The sequence below is a fragment of the Oncorhynchus mykiss genome, chromosome 7, assembly GCF_057628025.1.
Source record: "Oncorhynchus mykiss isolate SJ-2025 chromosome 7, ASM5762802v1, whole genome shotgun sequence".
In the NCBI taxonomy this organism is placed as follows: Eukaryota; Metazoa; Chordata; class Actinopteri; order Salmoniformes; family Salmonidae; genus Oncorhynchus; species Oncorhynchus mykiss.
In genome coordinates this window covers 37,029,565-37,054,000 of record NC_143028.1, presented here as the reverse complement: position 1 = coordinate 37,054,000, position 24,436 = coordinate 37,029,565, and the positions used below count along the sequence as shown (strand labels likewise).

The 24,436-nt window shown below is 42.3% G+C and overlaps 1 protein-coding gene and 1 pseudogene across 4 annotated transcripts in view; one reads left to right on the top strand and one right to left on the bottom strand.

Moving 5' to 3' along the window:
• The window catches only part of LOC110527789 (semaphorin-3F), a 78,930-nt gene extending 74,286 nt beyond the window's left edge, over positions 1-4,644 (bottom strand). Inside the window, exons 1-2 of one of the 4 annotated variants that reach the window (XM_036983268.2) lie at positions 4,250-4,644; positions 1,313-1,472 (exon numbers count right to left, since the gene is read on the bottom strand). In XM_036983268.2, the coding sequence (XP_036839163.1) occupies positions 1,313-1,427 (115 nt within the window). In that variant the 5' untranslated portion in view covers positions 1,428-1,472; positions 4,250-4,644. The remainder of the gene's footprint in view (positions 1-1,312; positions 1,473-4,249) is intronic. The other 3 variants (XM_036983270.2, XM_090240871.1, XM_090240870.1) reach the window with 3 other exon arrangements.
• On the top strand, positions 2,410-15,366 carry LOC149982530 (general transcription factor II-I repeat domain-containing protein 2A-like; annotated as a pseudogene).
• The last annotated feature ends 9,070 nt before the right edge of the window (positions 15,367-24,436 follow it).

The window sequence follows — 24,436 nt, the reverse complement described above, 5'->3', positions numbered from 1 at the left end:
CTTCCAACAATCTTTGTGGCCCAATTTGAGTTTTAAATGTCAATTTTATAAATTCTAGTACATTTATTTTCCAGAATATGACACCCACCCTGTATTCAAGAGCATGCAACATGATAAAATAGATAACGCTGTTTGTAAAAGCTTTTAAATGATATCAAACTCAACCGTTAATCTTTTCCAGTGACTAAGACTTGGATGTCTCATGGTATGGCGGGGAATGCAAAATGGGTCAAATTTGAGCACCTCAATGTTTTAACATTCAGGTCCAAAAAGTCCCTTTCTGAACACTTCCACTATGGGCAAATATGTATGGAAAGTTTTGTTCAAATCAAAAGGGATGTGGTCAAAAAGGGATTGAATTCAAATGGAACGACCCTATAGATCTCTCAACAACCAATGAATAACAACAACAAAAAAGGAACTGATTTAAAGGAAATTGGAAAGAAATGACCATTTTGGAGCAGTGCGATTGTAAACTTGAAACCAGTGGGTTGTGAAAACCAATTTAATTAGAGAGTGAAAACCGACAAGTAAGCAAAATGAAAGAGGGAGAGGGAGAGGGAGAGGGAGAGAGAGAGAGAGAGAGAGAGAGAGAGAGAGAGAGACTCAGGTTGCCCAATTCCACATAACTCACAGGCAAAAAAAAAAAAAAAAGTGCAAAATCTATTCTCATTCCCCACATGAGGTGATGAGGATTTAAAGACATCTGGAGGTTTAGCGAGGCCTCCTCTCTTTTGAGCTCCACACCGGGGTTCACATCACAATTAGCCCTACATGCACACAGTGCAACGGGATTGATAAAGCATCAGAGATTATGGTACACCATAAAGGTCCACTTTCAAGGTACAGTTCACTACACAGACAGGGCCTCACGTGCCAATTTAAGTATTCATAATACACTGGGCTCTGCCGAGGGCAGACGAAGCGCTGTTGGAGGACTGTGGTAGTCAGTCAGACAGTCTGTTTAATGAAGATTTGGTCTCTGGCCCTGACCAGTAGGCACAAACAGCACTTCTTCTCTCCCCTGCTCATGTCTCTCGTCAACCTCCTCTCTCAGCAGATAATCAAGCTTCAGCCAGAGAGAGGTGGCTGGGCTCACACTGACACCACGGTGTGCCAAGCACGTAGCTGTCTGTAACGCCTTCCTAGTCCCCCTAAACCCTACATTTCACCAAGAGCAAACACGAAGCTAGGATGAGCTGGGAAAATAAAAGCAACCACTAAAGCTCACATACAGGGAAATACTATTTACCTGTTTCAGAGTCACAGAGAACCACACCAACTTGGCAAGATATCTAAAAGTGTGTCTTACCTTTGAAGGAGAGGAAAACCCGAGGGGCAGAGAGGGGCTCAATGGGCAATGTGGGCAGTGCCTGGGCCGAAAGGGCCAGCATGGTGGACAGCCACCACATTTTGTCCCACAGCATGGTCCCTCCGCTTACAGAGAAGAAGAGGGGAGAGAGTCCAGGTACCTGGGGAAAGAGAGGGAGAGAGTGAGATGATGATCAGCTCTGTATCACACCCCATACAAAAACCTCTGACACACACACATGCCACCAGTTTTGGGGGTAATACCTTACAAAGTAACAGTAATAATATAACTTTTTGCGGTAATGAGTAATATAACAAAGTAAGATTCCAATTTAAGTACTGTATTACAGTTACTGATCAACGAACAGCATGTTAATTTTGCTCGCTGTAGAATTCCTTCTCGCACCTTTTCCTATTGCTTAGGGACTTCAGTCTCAACACATCAGCTATATTGTGACCTGGAAAAAAAAACTTTCCAAGCCAAACCTTCATATCATAACAGCTAACTGCTACACACAGCCTACATTATTGTCACCATATTAGCTAACGTCATAGCTAGTCAACATGCCTACTAGAACTAACGCGTTAGTAAACCCGCGACAATCATGCACTACAGAGTACAGTCAGCAAGCAGTTTAGCAATAAATGTAAAAAAAAAAGCTAAACTTACCTTGACTTGGAAGAGTTTGAGTGTTGGCTAGCCATAGCCAGCTAGCTAACATAGCATCCCTCTCTGTTTGAACCGGTTGTTTGAGTAGGCTAAACTACCTAGCTGCATTCACTAGCTAAGTGAAAGTGAAAAGAAAACTACAAGGAAATATCTCTCTCTTTCTCTCTCTCTCCCGCTCTCTCTCTTCCTTCATTTTTACATTCATTAATTTATCCAAAACTGTTCAACTATTGTCTTTCTCTCTCTTTGAGTCAACTACTCACCAAATGTTATGTACTGCAGTGCTAGCTAGCTGTAGTTTATGCGTTCAATACCAGATGAATTCTCTGATCCTTTGATTGGGTTGACAACATGTCATTTGATGCTGCAAGAGTTCTGATAGGTTGGAGGACGTCCTCCGGAAGTTGCCATAATTACTGTGTATGTCTATGGAAGAAGGTAAGAACCACAATCCTCCTAGGTTTTGTATTCAAGTCTATATACCCAGAGGAGGACGGACACTAGCTGTCCTCCAGCTACACCATGGTGCTACCCCACAGAATGCTGTTGAGGCTACTGTAGACCTTCATTGCAAAACAGTGTGTTTTAATCAATTACTGTGTTTGGTGAAACGTGAATCTAGTTTTATCTAAAAAGGATATGTTTTTAATGGTTCACTATTTTTATTTTTATGAAATTCACTGAGGAGGATGGTCCTCCCCTTCCTCCTCTGAGGAACCTCCACTGACATGCACCATATGTGAACAAAAAAGGAATATGTTGTGGGGGACTTTTATTTTGACATGACCTAAGCAGAAAATGAGTGGGTCTACAACAGACCTACCTTCGAAAGTCTATTTAATAATATAATATGATGATTTAGATATTTTGTCCCAAATCCCCCCTTCATAATGAACAACCATCCCGCCCACCAGCACAACTTGAACTTCTGGCTTCGGAAGGACTCTTTTGTGCAACCCAATTCAATTGAAAGCACTGCTAGTGTATGTAATACATCCGCAACGCTAAAAGCACCCAGGATAGGCATATTTAACAAAACAACACATTAGTAAAGATAATTTAAATATTGTGCTTGATTTATGGGGTTTGGAACCCATAAAGGCTATTTAAATACTTTCTTTGGTCATATATCACTGTTCTGTTCGGTCATGAGCGTATGGGGTTAAAACTGCAATAAAAGGACGTTGGATCAAGTTGGATCAAGTTCCGAATGAGAGCGACTATCCATTTAAAAGCGCGTCTCGGCATATATATATATATATATATATATATATATATTAATATGATTATTATATTTAACCGATATTTAACTAGGCAAGTCAGTTACAATGACGAGTCAGTTACAATGTACAATGACGGCCTATACCGGCCAAACCCGGACGACGCTGGCCCAATTGTGCGTCGCCCTATGGGACTCCCAATCACGGCCGGTTGTTGATACAGCCTGGATTTGAACCAGGGTGTCTGTAGTGATGCCTCTAGCACTGTATATATGAACTCTTTTGTTTTTTTTTGTTTTTACGCAGAGGCTTTTTGCAGCGGTGACAACAGAGATGGGCCACCGCTGCTTAATGAATATAAAGAAAACACTACACATTCCTTATTTATTCGGGAATGGGGTTTAGGCTATAATTAACGAGAATAACATTAAAAGTCTGTGCAATAGAACATGAATTAGGCTACGCTTAAAATATATTAGGCTGGCTATAAGTGGGAAAATGTTCCTGTTATAAGCGAACAACGAACAGTCTGGACTTTTCACACAATTAGGAGCGCAGGCTTCTGCAGCCTGTTGTTGGATGAAGAAACTTGAACGCTATAAAATGCTGGCTTCTTGTGACGCTCGTGAGAAGTAGCTGAAAAGACCATGCAAGAGCTCCTACAGCCGTTTGAAATGCAGAGATATTATGGCTAATATCAAACCATAGCCTACCGGATCTGAACGCTTATATGGTTCCTCGTGCAGCCATACAGCAAAAATAAAAATCATAAATGTGTAGGCCTAATAATAATTTAAAAAATAACAGAGACCTAACAAAGCATCATTAACTTATTGTTTGGCTAAGTGGACTGAAAATAATAATACATAAGAGACAATAGGTATAAATCACCAATTGTAGTTCGACTCAATTACTGGAGGCATTGTTTTGATAATAATTTCTTAGGATAATAAATAATTCAACACGGACATATGAGTCATGATTTGGCTGAAAAAAACCTTATGCATGAAAACATTAGATCAATTAAGTAGCCTACGGTTGTGCCTACCTGGTTATTATTGCCCGGTGGAAATTACGCAGATTCCAGTCATAAGAGTCATTTAGAAGGCAGATAACAAAATCCTACTAAATTCTCCTTCTCCGTCCCCAGTGTACGAATGAAGCCGCGGAGATCCTGCACGAATCCCCAGCAACAAAGCTATGGATCCAAATGAACTTGGCAATCACCTAAGCTTGCAATATTTGTCTCCTGCTCTCTACTCTTGTCTCGGTCAATAGTGTACAATCCCACTTTGTTGTTCTCGTTAATATCTGTTATTCCTTGAAATTGAGGAGTTGCTAAAGTTGACGCGGCGCACTACACCATAGACAGCTCTGTAGGCTACTGAAGGGGAGACGCATTGGCAGGTGAATGCAGTGCGCTCGCCCGTAGCCTACATAGACACACACCCATGGGGCGGGAACTTACCTTAGCTGCAGACGCATCTGTACCGCCCCCCTGAAAATGATGTGCCTGTAACACAATGGCTAGATTCAATCAGCATCCAGAGCCCAAAAGGTAGAGTAGGCCTAACTTCAAAACTGGACGTTTCAGAATATCCATTTTACTTTTATAAGTAGCCCCTAGACTTAGGCTATTTACTGTGTTGGTGATTTACATCGGATCACATCAGATATGGATCCATCCAGAGTATTGCAGTAATGTCTAGAGCTGCACTCGCAGCTTCCGTGTGTTTGAAAATGTCTGCAACTTCCAGAGTCGGTCCTTGTGTCATTTTATTGTCACTCGCATATTCTCTGAAGTTTCGTCTGCGAAATATGCAAACGTCTGTGAAGTCGAGGAAGAGTGCCACTTAAGTGTACTGAGATGGGTGATGCAGAAAATGTAAGCCACATCCTGGAGAAAAAAAAACGAAGCCGCTGGGGAGATGAGAAAAAAAACATTCTGTTTCAGAGGAAAGGGTTGCTGAGTTAATACACAGCACAAAGGATTATCTAAGATTTGCTTAGGCTTTTGAGTAAAACCTCATGAAATCTCAACTGGGGCATAGATTTTTCATAGATTTTGAGTTTGTTTTCATGGTGTCCTGCACACTGTTCTTTTTGCATCATTGAAGCAGATCCCACATTGTGTGTGCTACTGAGAGAACGAGAGAGCATGCATGTGTGTGAAGGGGGAAGGGTTCTGATGACAGCAGTGGGATGCTTGGCCAGATCTGAGTAAACACACCTGATGCCAGATCAGCCCATTGTATACTTTCAACAGTCCAGCTGCCTAAGCAGAAAAGGGAGTGAGTTTGTGAGCCCTAACCTGACGGAGGATGGACTGTTATGTTTTGTGCCTAAAGTGTGCTGTGCCTCATGCAGTGCTTTTCATTTGCAACACTCCCAACATGCTTTCTAGACTACCTGACAATGGGCAATGACGTTCGGATGGAGTACTATTTAAGCAATAAGGCCTGAGGGGATGTGGTATATGGCCAATATACCACGGCTAAGGGCTGTTTTAATGTACAACACAACGCAGATTGCCTGGTTACATCCCTTGCAAGTTGCCTTATTTCTATTATATTACCAATGTAATTAGAGAAGTGAAAATAAATATTTTGTCATACCCGTGGTATAAGGTCTGATATACCACGTCTGTCAGCCAATCAGCATTCAGGGCTCGAACCACCCAGTTTATAATGAGTGTTAGGTGGGAGCAGACAGCAGAGCCATATATACACAGTGCACAAAACATTATAAAACAAGTTGTTTGGTATCCTGGATGCTGATTGGACAAGCAGCGTTCCAGGTCATGCTGTGTAGGCCGTCATAGACACCCCTATGCCTGCTAACAGTTACATCTGAAAATGATCACTGTGCCTCCATTAGAATATCATGTTGCTGTCTGAATCATCTCTTGTATTTATTTCAATTCACACATGTTTTCCCCGTGCTTCCAGCCTAGCATTTAGTTTGGTACAGCAGGGTTAATATAAGCCTAGAAGTCTGCCTGTCCGACTTTGGGAAACAATGTTTCACTTTTTAATTTTGATCCGTGTAGTACCATACAGTGGCGACCGGTCATACAAGGCAGGTGGGGCAGAGACCCACTTGTTTAGCTGTTTTTTGTTGTTGCCTGTTTAGCATGGTTATTTTGGCATTAATATGTGTCACATATCAGTTTGTAAACAATATAAAAAATATATATATAATTGAGTTAATAAAGCTGCATACAAACATGGTGTCTTTGCTTTGTTGAGTAATGCAGCTCCAAAATGTAGGTGTTTCAGCCGAGCTCAGTGCTTTCTGTGGTGGTGGGGCAGCCAGCGGAAAATAGGGAGTGTAGGGGTTGGTAATGATATCTAGTTACCCCGTGATTGGCTCAGTGTTCTGTCACTCATGGGAACACTACGTAACCACAAAATCTACAGGGAGAGCACGAAAAAAATGTAAGTCCCTTGGGTGCTGCCATAGTTACATTAGAAGTGCCCATCCAATGAGGTTCAAGGTGATTGGCCACAGATAAAATTACATCAAGTCACGTTATATCAAGTCGACAATCTACAGGCAAATCCTTTTCAATCCTTGTCATATGAAAATAAATTCTGAAGAGAAATTATAGATAAAACGTATCGGTGCTCATCGGCCATTGGACATAAACATTACACAACAAGTTGGAAATCGCAAATTCAACAATGAGTGGTTTTGAAGGAATCAGTGCCTAACTGCAAGCGTTGGAAAGCAATCAATAGCCTGCTATTCAGTGGAGTGGGTGTGTGGTCCAAGTCTGGGTTTAAGGCTCTCTTTTCCACGTTTAAAAGGATTAACATTCAACACAGTGGGCCAGAAAAAGTTGAATACATTGGCCATGCTGTCAATCCAGCATGACTTCTGCCGTGTTCAAAACAACTGGAAACTCGGAATTGGGAAATCTCAGACTTCAGTGAGTTCACGACAACTGGGAACTTCGAAAAAAACAAGTTCCGACTGGGAAAATACATTTTGAACCATCATCCAACTCGGAAATCCAAGTCGGGAACTCTGGTCTCTTTCTAGAGCTCCAAACTGAAGATAACTAGCATTATGATTCAACCATGTTTTTTCCGAGTTCACAGATGTCTTGAAAGCACCATAAATCCAGAGAATGCCAGACTTTGATGACAAAATTTGCCCGCAAAAGACCGCCGCACCTCCTTCCTGTTCAAGTGACAACAAGGTGTGTCCAAAAATGTCTTGTATGCTGCTGCATAAATTATGTAATATGCCAGAGCTATATGTATACTGTAGCTAAGAAAGTAATACTAAGTGTATGCTGTGTAGTAAGCTGTGTAGTAAGTAGCCCATGTGCCTCAACCTAATAATTTGGTCCCTTTCCCCCTCCTAACTTAGCTTTCATTGACTGCTTATATGCCCCATTTATTTATCCTACGGGTCTGACTTGGTGTACAGGGAGAATACTGTAAGAATGGCCCATGATCTGAATTCTGTCGCTGTACATTTCAAAATTGCTTAAAAAAAGAGTTATTTTGACTATGTCCATCCTAGCTCGCTCATTAATCAAAATTACGGATGGCCTCTTATCCGCTCGTCGTTCCCTTATGCCATAGTTTGTACATCAATTGTCAATAGAAAACACATTTGTTTAAGCAAGTCTGACATGTCAGCTATGCTTTTTTTAAAGGCAGTAAATGAAGCGGAATTAACTGTTTCTCTGCCAGACAAGGCTCCGCTGATAGCCAGGTGTATTGGTGGTAAGGATTCGCTCCATGGTGCTGAAAAGAAAGCTCTGCTGTTGGGACAGCTTTATGTAGGCCCTAACAGTTTGTGGGAACCGTTTGTCACTGTTATCGTGCTATTAATGTACTGTTTAGTGTTGTGTAGTGGCTTTACTGGCATACATCTGAAACATTGTTATTTTATTTGCCCCACTAAGATTTACATGCTAAAATCGCCACTGGTACCATACATAGAGTGAACGGTGCCCAGAGGAGATGAGTTCTACTTTTTCTTAGCCAGTCAAAATCAAGCATCAATATCATTATCATCGACGTTATCCATGTAAATAACCCCAACCACTTTGCCAAAGCACAGCCCCCACACCACTAGAGTGATATCAACAGACCACCAACTTACTACCCTGAGACAAGGCTGAGTATAGCCCACAAAGATCTCCTCCACCGCACAAGCCCGAGGGGGGCGCAAAACCGGACAGGAAGATCACAACTGTGACTCAACCCACTCAAGGGATGCACTCCTCCTAAGGACAGCATGGAAGAGCACTAGTAAGCCAGTGACTCAGCCATAATAGGGTCAGAGGCAGAGAATCCCAGTGGAGATAGGGGAGCCGGCCAGGCAGAGACAAGGGCGGTTCGTCGCTCCAGTGAATTGCAGTCCACCATTGCACTCCTGGGCCAGACTAAACTCAATCATAGAAGAGATTGAGTCCTCAGTAAAGACTTAAGACTTAAAGGTAGAGACCGAGTCTGTATCTCTCACTTGGATAGGCAGACCATTCCATAAAAACTGAGCTCTATAGGAGAAAGCCCTGCCTCCAGCTGTTTGCTTAGAAATTCTAGGGACAATTAGGAGGCCTGCGTCTTGTGACCGTAGCATACGTGTAGGTATATCCTGCAGGACCAAATCGGAGACATAGGTAGGAGCAAGCCAATGTAATGCTTTGTAGGTTAGGAGTAAAACCTTAAAATCAGCCCTAGCCTTTACAGAAAGCCAGTGTAGAGAGGCTAGCACTGGATAAATATTATCACATATTTTGGTTCTTGTCGAGATTCTAGCAACCATATTTATGAAAAATGGTCCCCCACCCAAAGGACATCCAGCCAACTTGACACAACTGTAGGAAGCATTGGAGTCAACATGGGCCAGCACAATACCCCATAATGACAAAGCCAAAACAGTGTTCTAGACATTTTTGCAAAAATAAATAACAAACTGAAATATCACATTTACATTATTATTTAGACCTTTTACGCAGTCCTTTGTTGAAGCACCTTTAGCAGCGAGTACAGCTAAGAATCTTCTTGGGTATGATGCTACAAGCTTGGCACACCTGTATTTGGGGAGTTTCTCCCATTCTTCTCTGCATATCCTCTCAAGCTCTGTCAGTTGGATGGGTAGCATCACTGCACAGCTATTTTCAGGTCTCTCCAGAGATGTTTGATTGGGTTCAAGTCCGGGCTCTGGCTGGCCACCTCGAGAACATTCAGAGACTTGTCCGAAAGCCACTCCTGCATTGTCTTGGCTGTGTGCTTAGGGTCGTTGTCCTGTTGGAAGGTGAACCTTCACCCCAGTCTGAGGTCCTGAGTGCTTTGGAGCAGGTTTTCATCATGGATCTCTCAGTACTTTGCGTCATTCATCTTTCCCTCGATCCTGACTAGTCTCTCAGTCCCTGCAGCTGAAAAATATCCCCACAGCATGATGCTGCCACCACCATGCTTCACCATCGGGATGGTGGCAGGTTTCCTCCAGCTGTGACGCTTGGCATTCAAGCCACAGAGTTCAATCTTGGTTTCATCAGACCAGAGAATCTTGTTTGTCCATGGTCTTAGAGTCTTTAGGTGCCTTTTGGCAAACTCTAAGCGGGCTGTTATGTGCCTTTTACTGGCGGAGTGGCTTCCGTCTGGCCGCTCTACTACAAAGGCCTGATTGGCGGAGTGCTGCAGAGGTTGTTGTCCTTCTGGAAGTTTCTCCATCTCTACAGAGGAACTCTAGAGCTCTGTCAGAGGGACCGTAAGGTTATTGGTCACCTCTCTGAACAAGGTCCTTCTCCCCTGATTGCTCAGTTTGGCTGGGCGGCCAGCTCTAGGAAGAGTCTTGGTGGTTCTAATTTAAGAATGATGGAGGTCACTGTGTTCTTGGGGACCTTTAATTCTGCAGAATTTTTTTGGTACCCTTCCCCAGATCTGTGCCTCGACACAATCCTGTCTCAAAGCTCTACCGACAATTCCTTCGACCTCATGTCTTGATTTTTGTTCTGACGTGCACTGTCAACTGTGTGACCTTATATAGTAGACAGGTGTGTGCCTTTCAAAAAAAGGCACACACCTGTGGTGAAGAATTTACCACAGGTGGACAAGTTGTAGAAAATCTCAAGGATGATCAATGGCAACAGGATGCACCTGAGCTCAGTTTCGAGTCTCATAGCAGAGGGTCGGAATACTCATGTAAATAAGTTATTTTCTGTCATTATGGGGTATTGTGTGTAGATTGCTGAGGATTTTATTTTTATAATAAGGATGTAACATAACAGTGTAACGTAACAAATGTGGAAAAAGTCAAGGGGTTTGAGTACTTAAAAAATATATATATTTGGCTCTGGGTGGGAGAACATTCTGGGAGACAGGTAGTTGGAGAGGATATATGTAATGTAGAATTTTCTATCATTATTTTTCTATGTAAAAAAAAATAGGTTAAAGAGAAAGTTGGATATGTTATTGGTTGCAAAAGTTGGATATGTTACTGGTTGGAGATTGTATAGTTCTGTTAGTTTGTCTGTCTTATATAAGCATTGCTGGTTAAAGGGCATGGCATATTTAGTGTAATCAAATTTTAAAGGCTCATTGTTTCTTAGTGGCATTAAAAATGTATTGTAAAATGTAATGTAAAATGTATTGGTTTTAATTCATTCAAGTGTTTAAATGAACGTTTTTCTGAAGAATGAATTCTTCCAACAGAAGTGGCTGCTTTTCATTTTGGGTGGGCTTGGTTGCACCGACATTTATGATCATGTCACTCACGTGCAGTGCAGATTTTGAGCAAAGTTGCTTTATCAATTGAGGAGAACATTAGATTGGTCTTGCCAGGAAGCTAATCCTGAAGACTGATGCTGTACCATCATTAATTAACAGTGGATCAGTGGATCTTGCATGCGCTAACCATAATGTAAGTCAGGGGTTCCCAAACTTTTTCATTCGTGGTCCCCCTTCCAGCATTGGGGAACATCCCATGCCCCCCTTGCACGCACACTCCTCATCCCTCTTTTTTGCATGTTTAAAGTTAATTTCCTGCAATTCTACACATTTTGTCATGGGGTGCAAAATAACGCTTTTCAGTTCTAAAGCAAATGTTCTTGTCACGAATCCCTCCGGAACTTTCATTACGCACACCTGTCCCCTATTCCCACTGATTAGTACTTGTATAAGTGTGCCCTTTGGTTTCCATTGGGCTGGTGATTATTGTTACAATGTCCGTTGGTGCGTGTGAGTATTTGTGCTGTGTGTTTTGGGCTTTCGTGCCCTTGTGGATTGCGCAGATGATTAAGGGGTCTCGTCCCGTGTGTTAATCATTGTGCGCGTGTGTTATTTATTCGAGGTACTCCTCGTGTTGGTTTGGTCTTCGTCCCTGTGCCTTTACACGGCACGCCGTAATTTGGGTACAATAAAAAAAACTATTACGCATTCCTGCATCTGTCTCTCTAATCATTTATACCAACGTTACAGAATTATCAACCATTAAGGGAGACAGTGGGAATGGCCCGTCCAATGAGGCTGTGACTGGTCCGTCCGACGACGCAACGTCAGCAGCTACAACTGGCCCGTCCGACGCCGCCACAACCGGTCCATCCAACGCCACTGCTACTGGTCCGGCCAACGCCGCGGCAACTAGCCCGTCCGACGACGACGTAACTTCGGCAGCTGCCCTGGGTCTTGATCGACCCGCACTGCGTTCCTGTGATGGTCCTCGAGGCCGGTGCCGTTGCGCTGCTAGTGCAGCGCGTCGCGAGCGCGTCGCGGGGGTACTGTCACAGATCCCTCAAACTTTCATTACGCACACCTGTCCCCTATTCCCACTGATTACTACTTGTATAAGTGTGCCCTTTGGTTTCCATTGGGCTGTCGATTATTGTTCCAATGTCCGTTGGTTCATGTGAGTACCTGTGCTGTGTGTTTTGGCTTTCGTGCCATTGTGGATTGTGCAGATGATTATGGGTCTCGTCCCGTGTGTTAATCATCATGCGCTTGTGTTATTTATTTGAGGTACTCCTCGCTCTTTTGTTTGGGTTTCAACCCTATGTTTTGTATAGTGTTTATTTGGGCTTCGTCCCATTTACACGGCACGCTGTAATTTGGGAATAAAAATCCCTGTTACGCATTCCTGCGTCTGTCTCCCGAAACACTTCATACCAACGTGACAGTTCTTGCAATTCTATATGTTTTGCCATTTCTAATATGTATTCATGTGATATTTTAGTAACAAAAAAATGACACCAACATCTATAGCTATAAAACCTAAATAAAAAACTTTATTAGCAAACATGGGCTAAGTTGATCTGGACATTTATTACAAGTCATAAGTAGCTCTCTAAGGTATGCAATGACTAAAATGACAAGGGGAACTGATGATGCACTACCAAATTTCGAAATGGCACCTTGTGCAGTCTACTATTATAACTTTCAAGAGTAAATTAAAAGCCAGACTGAGTTCCTAAAAAATAAACACTAATGTAAGTATCAAAGTTTGATGAGTCTAAAACAGTGGCTGTGGCTATAACTGTGGTGGCTTTGACATGTGAATGGTATCTGTGACACACCTGAAAGTCACTATATGGTGTTTGTTCTTCTATTCCTAAGCCCCCTACATTGAGTCTGAGAACTGCCAGCACACAGCTAACATGAAGGAATGTTGTCCACAAAAGGAGTTGGAGTGTGTATCGTATTTGTAATTTACTCCTGAAAATCATATATTGCAATTCTATTGTGTGGGTTGTTGTCTTGGAGTTGATGTAGCTTGTGTGATTGGGGCTAATCATCATGATTAGTGGGTGGGAGGGGGGGTATTATTTTTTTCACTTTCTGTCTCCTTTTGTCTTTCCGTTATCAACAAGCTGTAATGATAGACATTTTAGAAAATTCTACATCTACTCTTGTCTGCACATCTTCCCAGGCAACCACTGCAGCAGAAATGCTAGGATACAAAATCAGCTTTCCCAAGACAAAGAAGGGGATATTTATTTTTTAACCTTTATTTAACTAAGCAAGTCAGTTAAGAACAAATTATTATATTCAATGACAGCCTAGGAACAGTGGGTAAACTGCCTGTTCAGGGGCAGAACAACAGATTTGTACCTTGTCAGCTCAGGGATTTGAACTTGCAACATTCCGGTTACTAGTCCAACGCTCTAACCACTAGGCTACCCTGCCGCCCCATTCATGCTGTGAAGACAGACCCAACATACTGTAAGTCCAGTGGAGGCTCCTCAGAGGAAGAAGGGGAGGACCATCCTCCTCAGTGAATTTCATAAAAATCAAAATATGAAACATTCAAATAGTCATCCTTTTTAGATAAAACTATACTACATAGTTTCCCTTCACCAAACAATTGATTAAAACACACTGTTTTGCAATGGAGGTCTACAGTATCCTCCACAGCACTCAGTAGGGTAGCACCATGGTGTAGCCCAGGCCTGGGAAAAGACCATTCCGGAAGCTGTATGTGGCCCGCGACCTGATTCAATCATATTCCGATCACATCAAGAATTTGCGATAGGTTTTTCAAAACTTGACTATTTGTTATTGAAATTAAAAGCCAGATGAATACTCGCCTTTGTGTAAGGGTTTAAATCACATTTTATTTTCTACACATTTTGTGTAGAACTCTCGTACAGTATAAATAACGACTGCACGAGGACAGACAGTGACTGACAGGCTGACACACACGTCACAGTTACAAATAGTAGCTAGCTAGAAATTGTGCAAAAATGAGTTTTTCAAAGATTTCAAAGAAAAGTAAAGTAGATAATGAATGTTGGGTGTTCCAGCAAGAGTGGACAGCGAAATGTTTCTTTATTGAGGTATCAGGGAAAGCTGTGCACTTAGTGTGCAAAGAGAGCATCGCTGTCTTGAAAGACTACAACTTGTCCCGACACTTCCAGACGAAACATGCAGAGAAATATAGGAATATGTCTTCTGAGCAGAGTGCAGGTGCATCGAAAGCGTTGCTTTCTCAGTTGCAAAAGCAGCAAGGACTTTTCACAAAACTGCATTCAGCAAACAATGGAATTTGCGAGAGCGAGCTATGTACTGTCCCGCATAAATTGCTAAACATAGCAAGCCATTCTCTCAGGGCGAATTCATGAAAGAATGTTTACTTGACTACTTTGCCCCGACAAGAAGGAGCTGTTTCAAAATGTTTCCCTGTCAAGGCAAACAGTGACATGGCGTGTTGAGGACATTGCAGAGAATATGGAACAACAGTTGAAAGACAAGGTAAAGGATTTCACTTATTTCTACATGGCCCTGCAGTGATACACATGACACGGCGCAGTTGTTGAAATTCTTACGAGGCATAACCCCAGACTTTGAAAGGACAGAGGAGCTTCAGTGCAGTCAATGAAGAGCACAACCACAGGGAACAGATTTATTGGAGGAGGTTAATAAGTGTGTGGCAAAGCTGGGACTGAGTTTTGAAAGTTATCCAGTGTGACCACTAATGGGTACCCAAACTTGACAGGAAAAAACATTGGCTTATTGAAAAGCATACAAGATCAAAGATCTGAGTTACCCAGATCAGAAAATTATTTTCCTGCAATGTATTATTCATCAGGAGGTGCTCTGTAAATGTGTTCTGAAAATGAGTCATCTTCTGGATACAGTCACTAAAGTGGTAAACTTCATAAGAGCAAAATCATTAAACCACAGGCAGTTTGTCTCACTGTTGGAAGAGACAGTCGGGTGATGCAGATCTCCCCACCACACAAACCTGAGATGGCTGAGTTTGGGGAAGGTGCTTAAAAGGGTGTGGGACCAGAAGTCGGAGATTGCTGAGTTTTTGAAAATAAAAGGAAAATATGTGGATTTCCCTCAACTGCAAGATAAAGAATGGTTGGGTGATTTTGCCTTCACCGTGGACATAATGGTCCTCATAAATGGACTGAATTCCAAAGGGAAGGGCCTTTTCGCACATCAGATGTACAGCCTTGTCAAAGCCTTCAAGGGAAAATTACTCCTCCTGACCCGCCAAGTAGAAGCCAACAATATCACTCACCTTCCGACATTACTAGTCTGTTCCCTGTCAGATGACCAGCGGGAGAAGTATACATTACTGCTGCGTGCTTTGAATGGTGAGTTTTCTCGTCGCTTTGAGGATTTCAAAGTGTTGGAAAATGACATGCTGTTGGTGACCTGCAACTTGAGTTTATCGATCTTCAGTCTCATGCCGTGATTGGAGGACTATTCAAAACAATGTCACTGGCGAGGTTCAATGCATCTCTCGATGAACAAAACTTCCCAAAGATTCGGAATCATGCTCAGAAGATGTTTGTACTGTTTGGGTCAATCTACAGTTGAAGTTTACATACTAGTTTTAATGATTCCAACCTAAGTGTTTTTCAACCACTTCGCAAATGTCTTGTTAACAAACTATAGTTTTGGCAAGTTGGTTAGGACATCTACTTTGTGCATGACACAAGTCATTTTTACAACAATTATTAACTGACAGATTATTTCACTTATAATTCATTGTATCACACTTTCAGTGGGTAAGAAGTTTACATACACTAAGTTGAGTGTGCCTTTAAACAGCACGGAAATTTCCAGAAAATGATTGCATGGCTTTATAAACTTCTTCTTTTTATGATAGGCTAATTGACATCATTTGAGTCAATTGGAGGTGTACGTGTGGATGTATTTGAAGGCCTACCTTCAAACTCAGTGCCTCTTTGCTTGACATCATGGGAAAATCAAAACAAATCAGCCAAGACCTCAGAAAAACAATTGTAGACCTCCACAAGTCTGGTTCATCCTTGGGAGCAATTTCCAAACGCCTGAAGGTACCACGTTCATCTGTACAAACAATAGTACGCAAGTATAAACACCATGGGACCACGCAGCTGTCATACCTCTCAGGAAGGAGATGCGTTCCGTCACCTAGAGATTAATGTACTTTGGTGCGAAAAGTGCAAATCAATCACAGAACAACAGCAAAGAAATCACCTTGTGAAGATGCTGGAGGAAACAGGTACAAAAGTATCTATATCCACAGTAAAACGGGTCCTATATCGACATAACCTGAAAGGCCGCTCCGCAAGGAAGAAGCCACTGCTCCAAAACCGCCATAAAAAAAGCCAGACTACGGTTTGCAACTGCACATGGGGACAAACATCGTACTTTTTGGAGAAATGCCCTCTGGTCTGATGAAACAAAAATAGAACTGTTTGGCCATAATGACCATTGTTATATTTGGAGGAAAAAGGGGGAGGCTTGCATGCCGAAGAACACCATCCCAACCGTGAAGCACGGGGGTGGCAGCATCATGTTGTGGGGGTGCTTTGCTGCATGAGGGACAGGTGCACTTCACAAAATAGATGGCATCATGAGTATGAAAACATATTTGAAGCAACATCTCAAGACATCCGTCAGGAAGTTAAAGCTTGGTTGCAAATGCATCTTCCAAATGGACAATGACCAAAGTTGGTCAAAATAGCTTAGGGACAACAAAGTCAAGGTATTGGAGTGGCCATCACAAAGCCCTGACCTCAATCCTATATAACATTTGCTTTCAGAACTGAAAAAGCGTGTGCCAGCAAGGAGGCTTACAATCCTGACTCAGTTACACCAGCTCTGTCAGGAGGAATGGGAATTCACCCAACTTATTGTGGGAAGCTTGTGGAAGGCTACCCGAAACATTTGACCCAAGTTAAACAATTTAAAGGCAATCCTACCAAATACTAATTGAGTGTATGTAAACTTCTGACCCACTGGGAACGTGATGATATAAATAAAAGCTGAAATAAATAATTCTCTCTACTCTCTGTCATTTCACATTCTTAAAATAAAGTGGTGATCCTAACTGACCTAAGACAGGGAATTTGTACTAGGATTAAATGTCAGGAATTGTGAAAAACAGAGTTTAAATGTAGTTGGCTAAGGTGTATGTAAACTTCCGACTTCAACTGTATGTATGTGAACAGACATTTTCAGTGATGAAATATAACAAGTCAAGGCACAGATCATCTCTTACTGACTCTCACCTCTCAGCAATCCTGAGCATGGCGACGCCAGAAACTATACCTGACTTCACTGCTCTAGTCAATGCATGGAAACAATGTGTTTGATGTATTTGATACCATTCCACTTATTCCACTTCAGCCATTAGCACGAGCCCGTCCTCCCCAATTAAGGTCCCACCAACCTCCTGTGATAGCATCGTAAAATTACAATTAATTCACTATCCATTTCCCTTTTAATTCACTAACATTTCCCTTTTCAAAAACATTACAAGCTACGTAGACAGACTCCTGGATCTCCTCTTCAACGAGGTGACCCTTGATCCAGCGTTGTTTGTGGGGAAGATGTGCAAGCTGTCCATCCCAAGACCCTTGTCTGCCCTGTGTTAGAGGCCTGACAAGGAGGCCATAGCTGGATTTGTCTCCTGCTTCAATCTTGGGGATGACTGAAGCCAAGTGGGTGACTGAAGCCTTCTTTATTGAAGCAGGGTACATGGGTCTTCCTCCTCTCCTGCTCCCCTCCCCATCAATCTCTTTAGGCGGTTGCAAATTCTAAAGTCCAAGTAATTATCTTTTACGTGATGTAATATCAAATTGTGTTACTTTGTATTGTTTTTTTCCCCAAGCATTCGGACAGGCAGTGAGTGTTACAAATTGGACAAATCAATGGGTCTTGCACACTGTAGGGTGGCCAGATGCCAACAGTATATTAGGCTTATGGCTTATATTTTTTCTGTCAAATGATGTCTCACCATTATTTCTCACCAGTATTCCTCATGAGTGTTCATGCGGATCAATATTTTGGCTATGCTGGCTTTTTGTAATTTTTTATTTTATTTTAAAAAATCTGATCAATACATACAATTCTGAAAATATTGTAATTTATAATGCTATTGCAGAGCCACCAATAAATTGTCCAGGACACTTATTGTATGCTGTTTTTATGTACATTGCCTTATGTCTAAGCTTCTAAGGTGACTCAGGCTTTACTAATTCTTATCAGTGAACTGCATCCAATTAGTTACAAATACAATGGAAATACAATTGTGTATTGCTGCTGTTTGTCTCAGCTCTGCTAAGGAAATGGGGTGAGGTATACTATTTAGGCTCGGAATGACATGTGGCCCATTGTTTACCTGGTCATCAATGACATGTGGGCCATTGTTTACCTTGTTACCTGGCAACGACCACAAGGGTGCTTCAAAGAGCTGTCATTCAAGGTGAGCTCATGAATATAAGCTCCCCACCCACTCAGCCTGTCCTTTCAGGCTTCCTGATACTTAGAGATGAGAGAAAAGGTAACATTTCTTCAATTCTGAGCATTTGAATTGTGTAAAAATATTATGGGTGATGTTTTGGTCATTCAAAGGCTATTTTTGCTTGGGAAATAGGATGACTGTGCAGGACGTTTAACATAAGCAGAGTAAGATGTTTACATGACTAGTGCCATACTCGGCCTACTGCCATAATCAGTGTAATATCAAATTATTAGTGTGCATGTTTATGTACTCAGTGACTCATGCTTGCATGATGAGTAGGCTACATCTGAAGACCTGTGTCAGCTACAAGTATTTAGATCAGTGGACTAATGTGATCTAGCCACACCGATGGCATGGTTTTGATGATACATTCCCGATCAGTCATATAATTATGCACACACATTAGCTTGAGTTAGCAACTAACAGAAAGTGAATGATTGAGTAAAGTACAGTAAGTAGTAGGCTACATTCTTAGAAAAAATCTAGACCAGAGAATCTAAAGGGTTTTTCAGCTGTGCCCATAGGAGAACCCTTTGAAGAACCCCATTTGGTTCCAGGTAGAAACTTTTTGGTTCCAGGTAGAACCCTTTCAACAGAGGGTTCTACCTGGAACCCACAAGGGTTTGTTCTACCTGGGAAAAAAAAGGTTCTATCTGGAACCAAAAAGTGTTCTCCTATGGAGACAGCCAAAGATCTCTTTTGGAACCCTTTTTTCTAAGAGTGTATTATCATGCCCCTTGGCCGTCACATCCAATCAGCTGTAACTTTATGTAGCACAACATCCGGCAAAATGGAGCTGCAGACGCTTTTCACATCTTTGCAACTTAAGTTGCCAAACCGATGTGCGTAACCTCGGGGTGCTCCACTCATCAACAAAGACCCCGAAGCTAGATAAAGGCTGCAAGTTATTCCACAAGAACCATCTTTTCAACTACATAAGCAAGTTTACCATCAGCTACGTTTGCCATCAGATTGTGCTTTCTCTGGCTGCCCCTCCGCCACGGAAGGCACTGAGCGAGAAACTCAAAGAAAATGTAACAAAACAATAATACAACAGTATTCTTTGAATAAAGCAGCTCACTCATTGTTCCTGTTCCCAAGAAAGCTAAGGTAACTGAGTTAAATGACTACCGCCCCGTAGCACTCACTTCCGTCATCATGAAGTGCTTTGAGAGACTGGTCAAGGATCATATCACCTCCACCCTACCTGACACCCTAGACCCACTCCAATTTGCTTACCGCCCCAATAGGTCCACAGACGACGCAATCGCAATCACACTGCGCCCTGCCCTAACCCATCTGGACAAGAGGAACAGCTCAGCATTTAACACCACAGTACCCTCCAAACTCGTCATTAAGCTCGAGACCCTGGGTCTCGACCCCGCCCTGTGCAACTGGGTCATGGACTTTCTGACGGGAAGCCCCCAGGTGGCGAGGGTAGGTAACAGCATCTCCACCCCATGATCCTCAACACTGGGGCCCCACAAGGGTGCGTTCTCAGTCCTCTCCTGTACCCCGTGTTCACCCACGACTGCGTGGCCAACTCAATCATCAAGTTTGTAGACGACACTACAGTGGTAGGCTTGATTACCAACAACGACGAAACGGCCTACAGTGAGGAGGTGAGGGCCCTCGGAGTGTGGTGTCAGGAAAATAAACTCACACTCATCGTCAACAAAACAAAGGAGATTATCGTGGACTTCAGGAAACAGCAGAGGGAGCACCCCCCTATCCACATTGACAGGACAGTAGTAGAGAAGGTGGAAAGATTTAAGTTCCTCGACGTACACATCACGGAAAAACAGAAATGGTCCACCCACACAGACAGCATCATGAAGAAGGCGCAGCAGCGCCTCTTCAACCTCAGGAGGCTGAAGAAATTTGGCTTCTCACCAAAAGCACTCACAATCTTCTACAGATGCACAATCGAGAGCATCCTATCGGGCTGTATCACTGCCTGATTCGGCAACTGCTCCGCCCACAACCGTAAGGCTCTCCAGAGGGTAGTGAGGTCTGCACAACGCATCCCCGGGGGCAAACCACCTGCCCTCCAGGACACCTACACCACCCGATGTCACAGGAAGGCCAAAAAGATCATCAAGGACAATGACCACCCGAGTCACTGCCTGTTCACCCCGCTATCATCCAGAAGGCGAGGTCAGTACAGGTGCATCAAAGCTGGGACCGAGTGACTGAAAAACAGCTTCTATCTCAAGGCCATCAGACTGTTAAACAGCCATCACTAACATTGAGTGGCTGCTGCCAACATATCGACTCAAATCTCTAGCCACTTTAATAATAAAAAATTGAATGAAATTGATAATAATAAATGTATCACTAGTCACTTTAAACAATACCACTTTATATAATGTTACTTACCCTACAGTACTCATCTCATATGTATATACTGTACTCTATACCATCTACTGCATCTTGCCTATACCGTTCAACCATTGCTCATCCATATATTTATATGTACATATTCTTATTCATTCCTTTACACTTGTGTGTAAAAGTTAGTTGTTGTGAAATTGATAGATTACTTGTTAGATATTACTGCATGGTCGGAACTAGAAGCACAAGCATTTTGCTACACTCGCATTAGCGTGTGTGACCAATAACATTTGATTTGATTAAGGCAGCTCACTCAGTGTTCTGTTGAAGAGGGGCTAGCCAGGGAACAGCCCCTGATTTTCTCTGGTTGCAGACATTTTCTGTGTGTGCTAAAGGGGTTTGGCTGTGTGAGTGAAGGATAGCGCGCGACGGTGGGACGTACTGGGAGGTCCAGGCAGCTCTAGCTTTCTTGAGTGCTGCCAAAGAGATGCATTAGTACCCAGCCTGCACATTTGGTTCCTTAGAGGAACTTACCTTTTTGGTTTCTCATTGGTTCAGGGAACGAGGTCATAAGTTTCCTGAAAAACTTTTAAACAGTCTGAGAAAGGAAGTGAACATTTTGCCTGTTCTGGGAACGTTCATTTTTAGGTTTCTTTGAGGTTCTGTTAACGTTTTACTGTGGTCCCCTGAAAGTTGTCCTGTGAGGTTGTATTAATATTCTGAGAACGGTAATTATAGGTTATTAAATAACATTTGAGAACATGTTTCATAAGACTTTTAAAGCACTGCTATCTTAGTTTAACTGTTTTGAGATCCAAGCACAGATATGACACATGAATATTCATTTGCTTAGACATTAATCATGCAAATATACATAGTTATATTTTGGCATCGCTGAGATTTGAACCTAGGATCTTCTGTTCCCTATCCATAGAATTGGGCCACTGTGCCACCAGGCTAGAGCTAGCGTTCCATGTTTTTAAAAAAATCATACAAAGCTGTTAATTTTAGTCTATTCAAACAGACGCCATTTCAAAAGAAACAAGCGCTCATTTATTGTAGCCAATTAGTAGTCGTGTGCTGGCGTGGTTACAAGTGGTCAGTGGTTCTGAGCCCGGTTGGACGTAATGGCAAATTCTCTAAAATGACATTGGAGGCAGTTTATGGTAAAGAAATGAACATTCATTTCTCTGGCATGAATGTCTGGCAACAGACATTCCTGCAGTAAGCATGCCAATTGCACGCTCCCCAAAAAACGTTAAAAGGTGCACCTGTGTAACGATCATGCTGTTTAATCAGCTTCTTGATATGCTACACCTGTCAGGTGGATGGATTACCTTGGCAAAGGAGAAACGCTCACCAACAGGGATGTAAACAAGTTTGTGCACAATTCGAGAGAAATAAGCTTTTTAACCATGAAACCAACACTTTACATGTTGCGTTTATATTTTTTGTTCGGTGTGCATAATTGTACAAGGTTTTATAAACATTATGATAATCGGCTACAGCAGTTTTCTCCTTAAAAATAATCTTTCCCCGAATGGGATTCAACCTCACAGCCACCATTTGCCAACACCATGGAGTAGATCACTTTCATGGATTGGATCACTTTCCCGCACCACTCAGGCTAACAGTAATGGGCAAGTTACTGCTATTTGACAACAATGCGACTTTTACGATGTATGACTACAAAGTTCCATGTTATATAAATCCTGATTGTTTTCAAGGAAAGTATATGGGTGTGTTAAAAGAAACGGCAACAACGTGTAATTTGGTCATATATGTGAAAACCCTTTCGAATTTTGTATGACGCCAGTAGCCTAATCAAGGAAACAACATTATATAATCAGTGCTTTCGGGAACTATTCAGACCCCTTCCCTTTTTCCACATTTTGTTACGTTACAGCCTTATTCTAAAATGTATTAAATAAATACAAATTAACATCAGCAGTCTACACACAATACCGCATAATGACAAAGTGAAAACAGGTTTTTAGAAATGTTTGCAAATTATTATTAAAAAATGAAAAAAACTCAGTTGAGCTCAGTTGCATCCTGTTTCCATTGATCATCCTTGAGATGTTTCTACAACTTGACATGATTTGGAAAGGTACACACCTGTCTGTAACCTCCCACAGTTAACAGTGTATGTCAGAGCAAAATCCAAGCCACAAGGTCGAAGGAATTGTCCATAGAGCTCTGAGAAATAATTGTGTCGAGGCACAGATCTGGAGAAGGGTACCAAAACCTTTCTGCAGCATTGAAGGTCCCTAAGAACACAGTGGCCTCCATCATTCTTAAATGGAAGAAGGTTGGAACCACCAAGGCTCTTCCTAGAGCTGGTCGCCTGGCCAAACTGAGCAATCGGGGGAGAAGGGCCTTGGTCAGGGATGTGACCAAGAACCCGATGGTCACTCTGATGGCACTGTAAATAGCTTTACAGCGATGCTCCTCATCCAACCTGACAGAGCTTGAGAGGATCTGCAGAGAAGAATACAGGTGTGCCAAGCTTGTAGCGTCATACCCAAGAAGACTAGGCTGTAATTGCTGCCAACAAAGTACTGAGTAAAGGGTCTGAAATAAGATATTTCATTTTTGGGGCAAAAATGTCTAAAAACCATTATGGTGTATTGTGTGTAGATTGATTTAAATGTTTTTTTAAATCAATTTTAGAACAAGTTTGTAACGTAACAAAATGTGGATAAAGTCAAGTGGTCTGAATGCTTTACGAATGCACTGTAAATAGTTTAAACATTTACTACTTTCTACATTGTAAAATAATAGTGAAGACATCAAAACTATGGAATAGAACATATGGAATCCAGTAGTAACCAAAAAAGTGTTAAACAAATCAAAATAAATGTTAGATTTTAGATTCTTCAAAGTAGCCATCCTTTTGCCTTGATGACAGCTTTGCACACTCTTGGCATTCTCTCAACCAGCTTCAAGACTGTTGGAAAAGCATTCCTCATGAAGGAGTTCCCACATATGCTGAGCACTTGTTGGCTGCTTTTCTTTCACACTGAGGTCGGGTGATTGTGGAGGCCAGGTCATCTGATGCAGCACTCCATCACTCTCCTTCTTGGTTAAATAGCCCTTACACAGCCTGGTGGTGTGTTGGGTCATTGTCCTGTTGAAAAACAAATGATAGTCCCACTAACCGCAAACCAGATGGGATGGCATATTGCTGCAGACTGCTGTGGTAGCCATGCTGGTTAAGTGTGCCTTGAATTCTAAATAAATCACTGACAGTGTCACCAGCAAAGCATCCCCACACCATCACACCTCCTCCTCCATGCTTCACAGTGGGAACCACACATGCGGAGATCATCCAATTACCTACTCCGAATCTCACAAAGACACAGCGGTTGGAACCCAAAATTTGATTTCCACCGGTCTAATGTCCATTGCTCGTGTTTCTTGGCGAAGCAAGTCTCTTCTTCTCTTTGGTGTCCTTTGGTAGTGGTTTCTTTGCAGCAATTTGACCATGAAGGCCTGATTCACGCAGTCTCCTCTGAACAGTTGATGTTGACATGTCTGTTAACTCTGAGAAACATTTATTTGGGCTGCAATCTGAGGTGCCTTTAACTCTAATGAACTTGTCCTCTACAGCAGAAGTAACTCTGGGTCTTCCTTTCCTGTGGCGGTCCTCATGAGACCCAGTTTCATCATAGCGCTTGATGGTTTTTGCGAC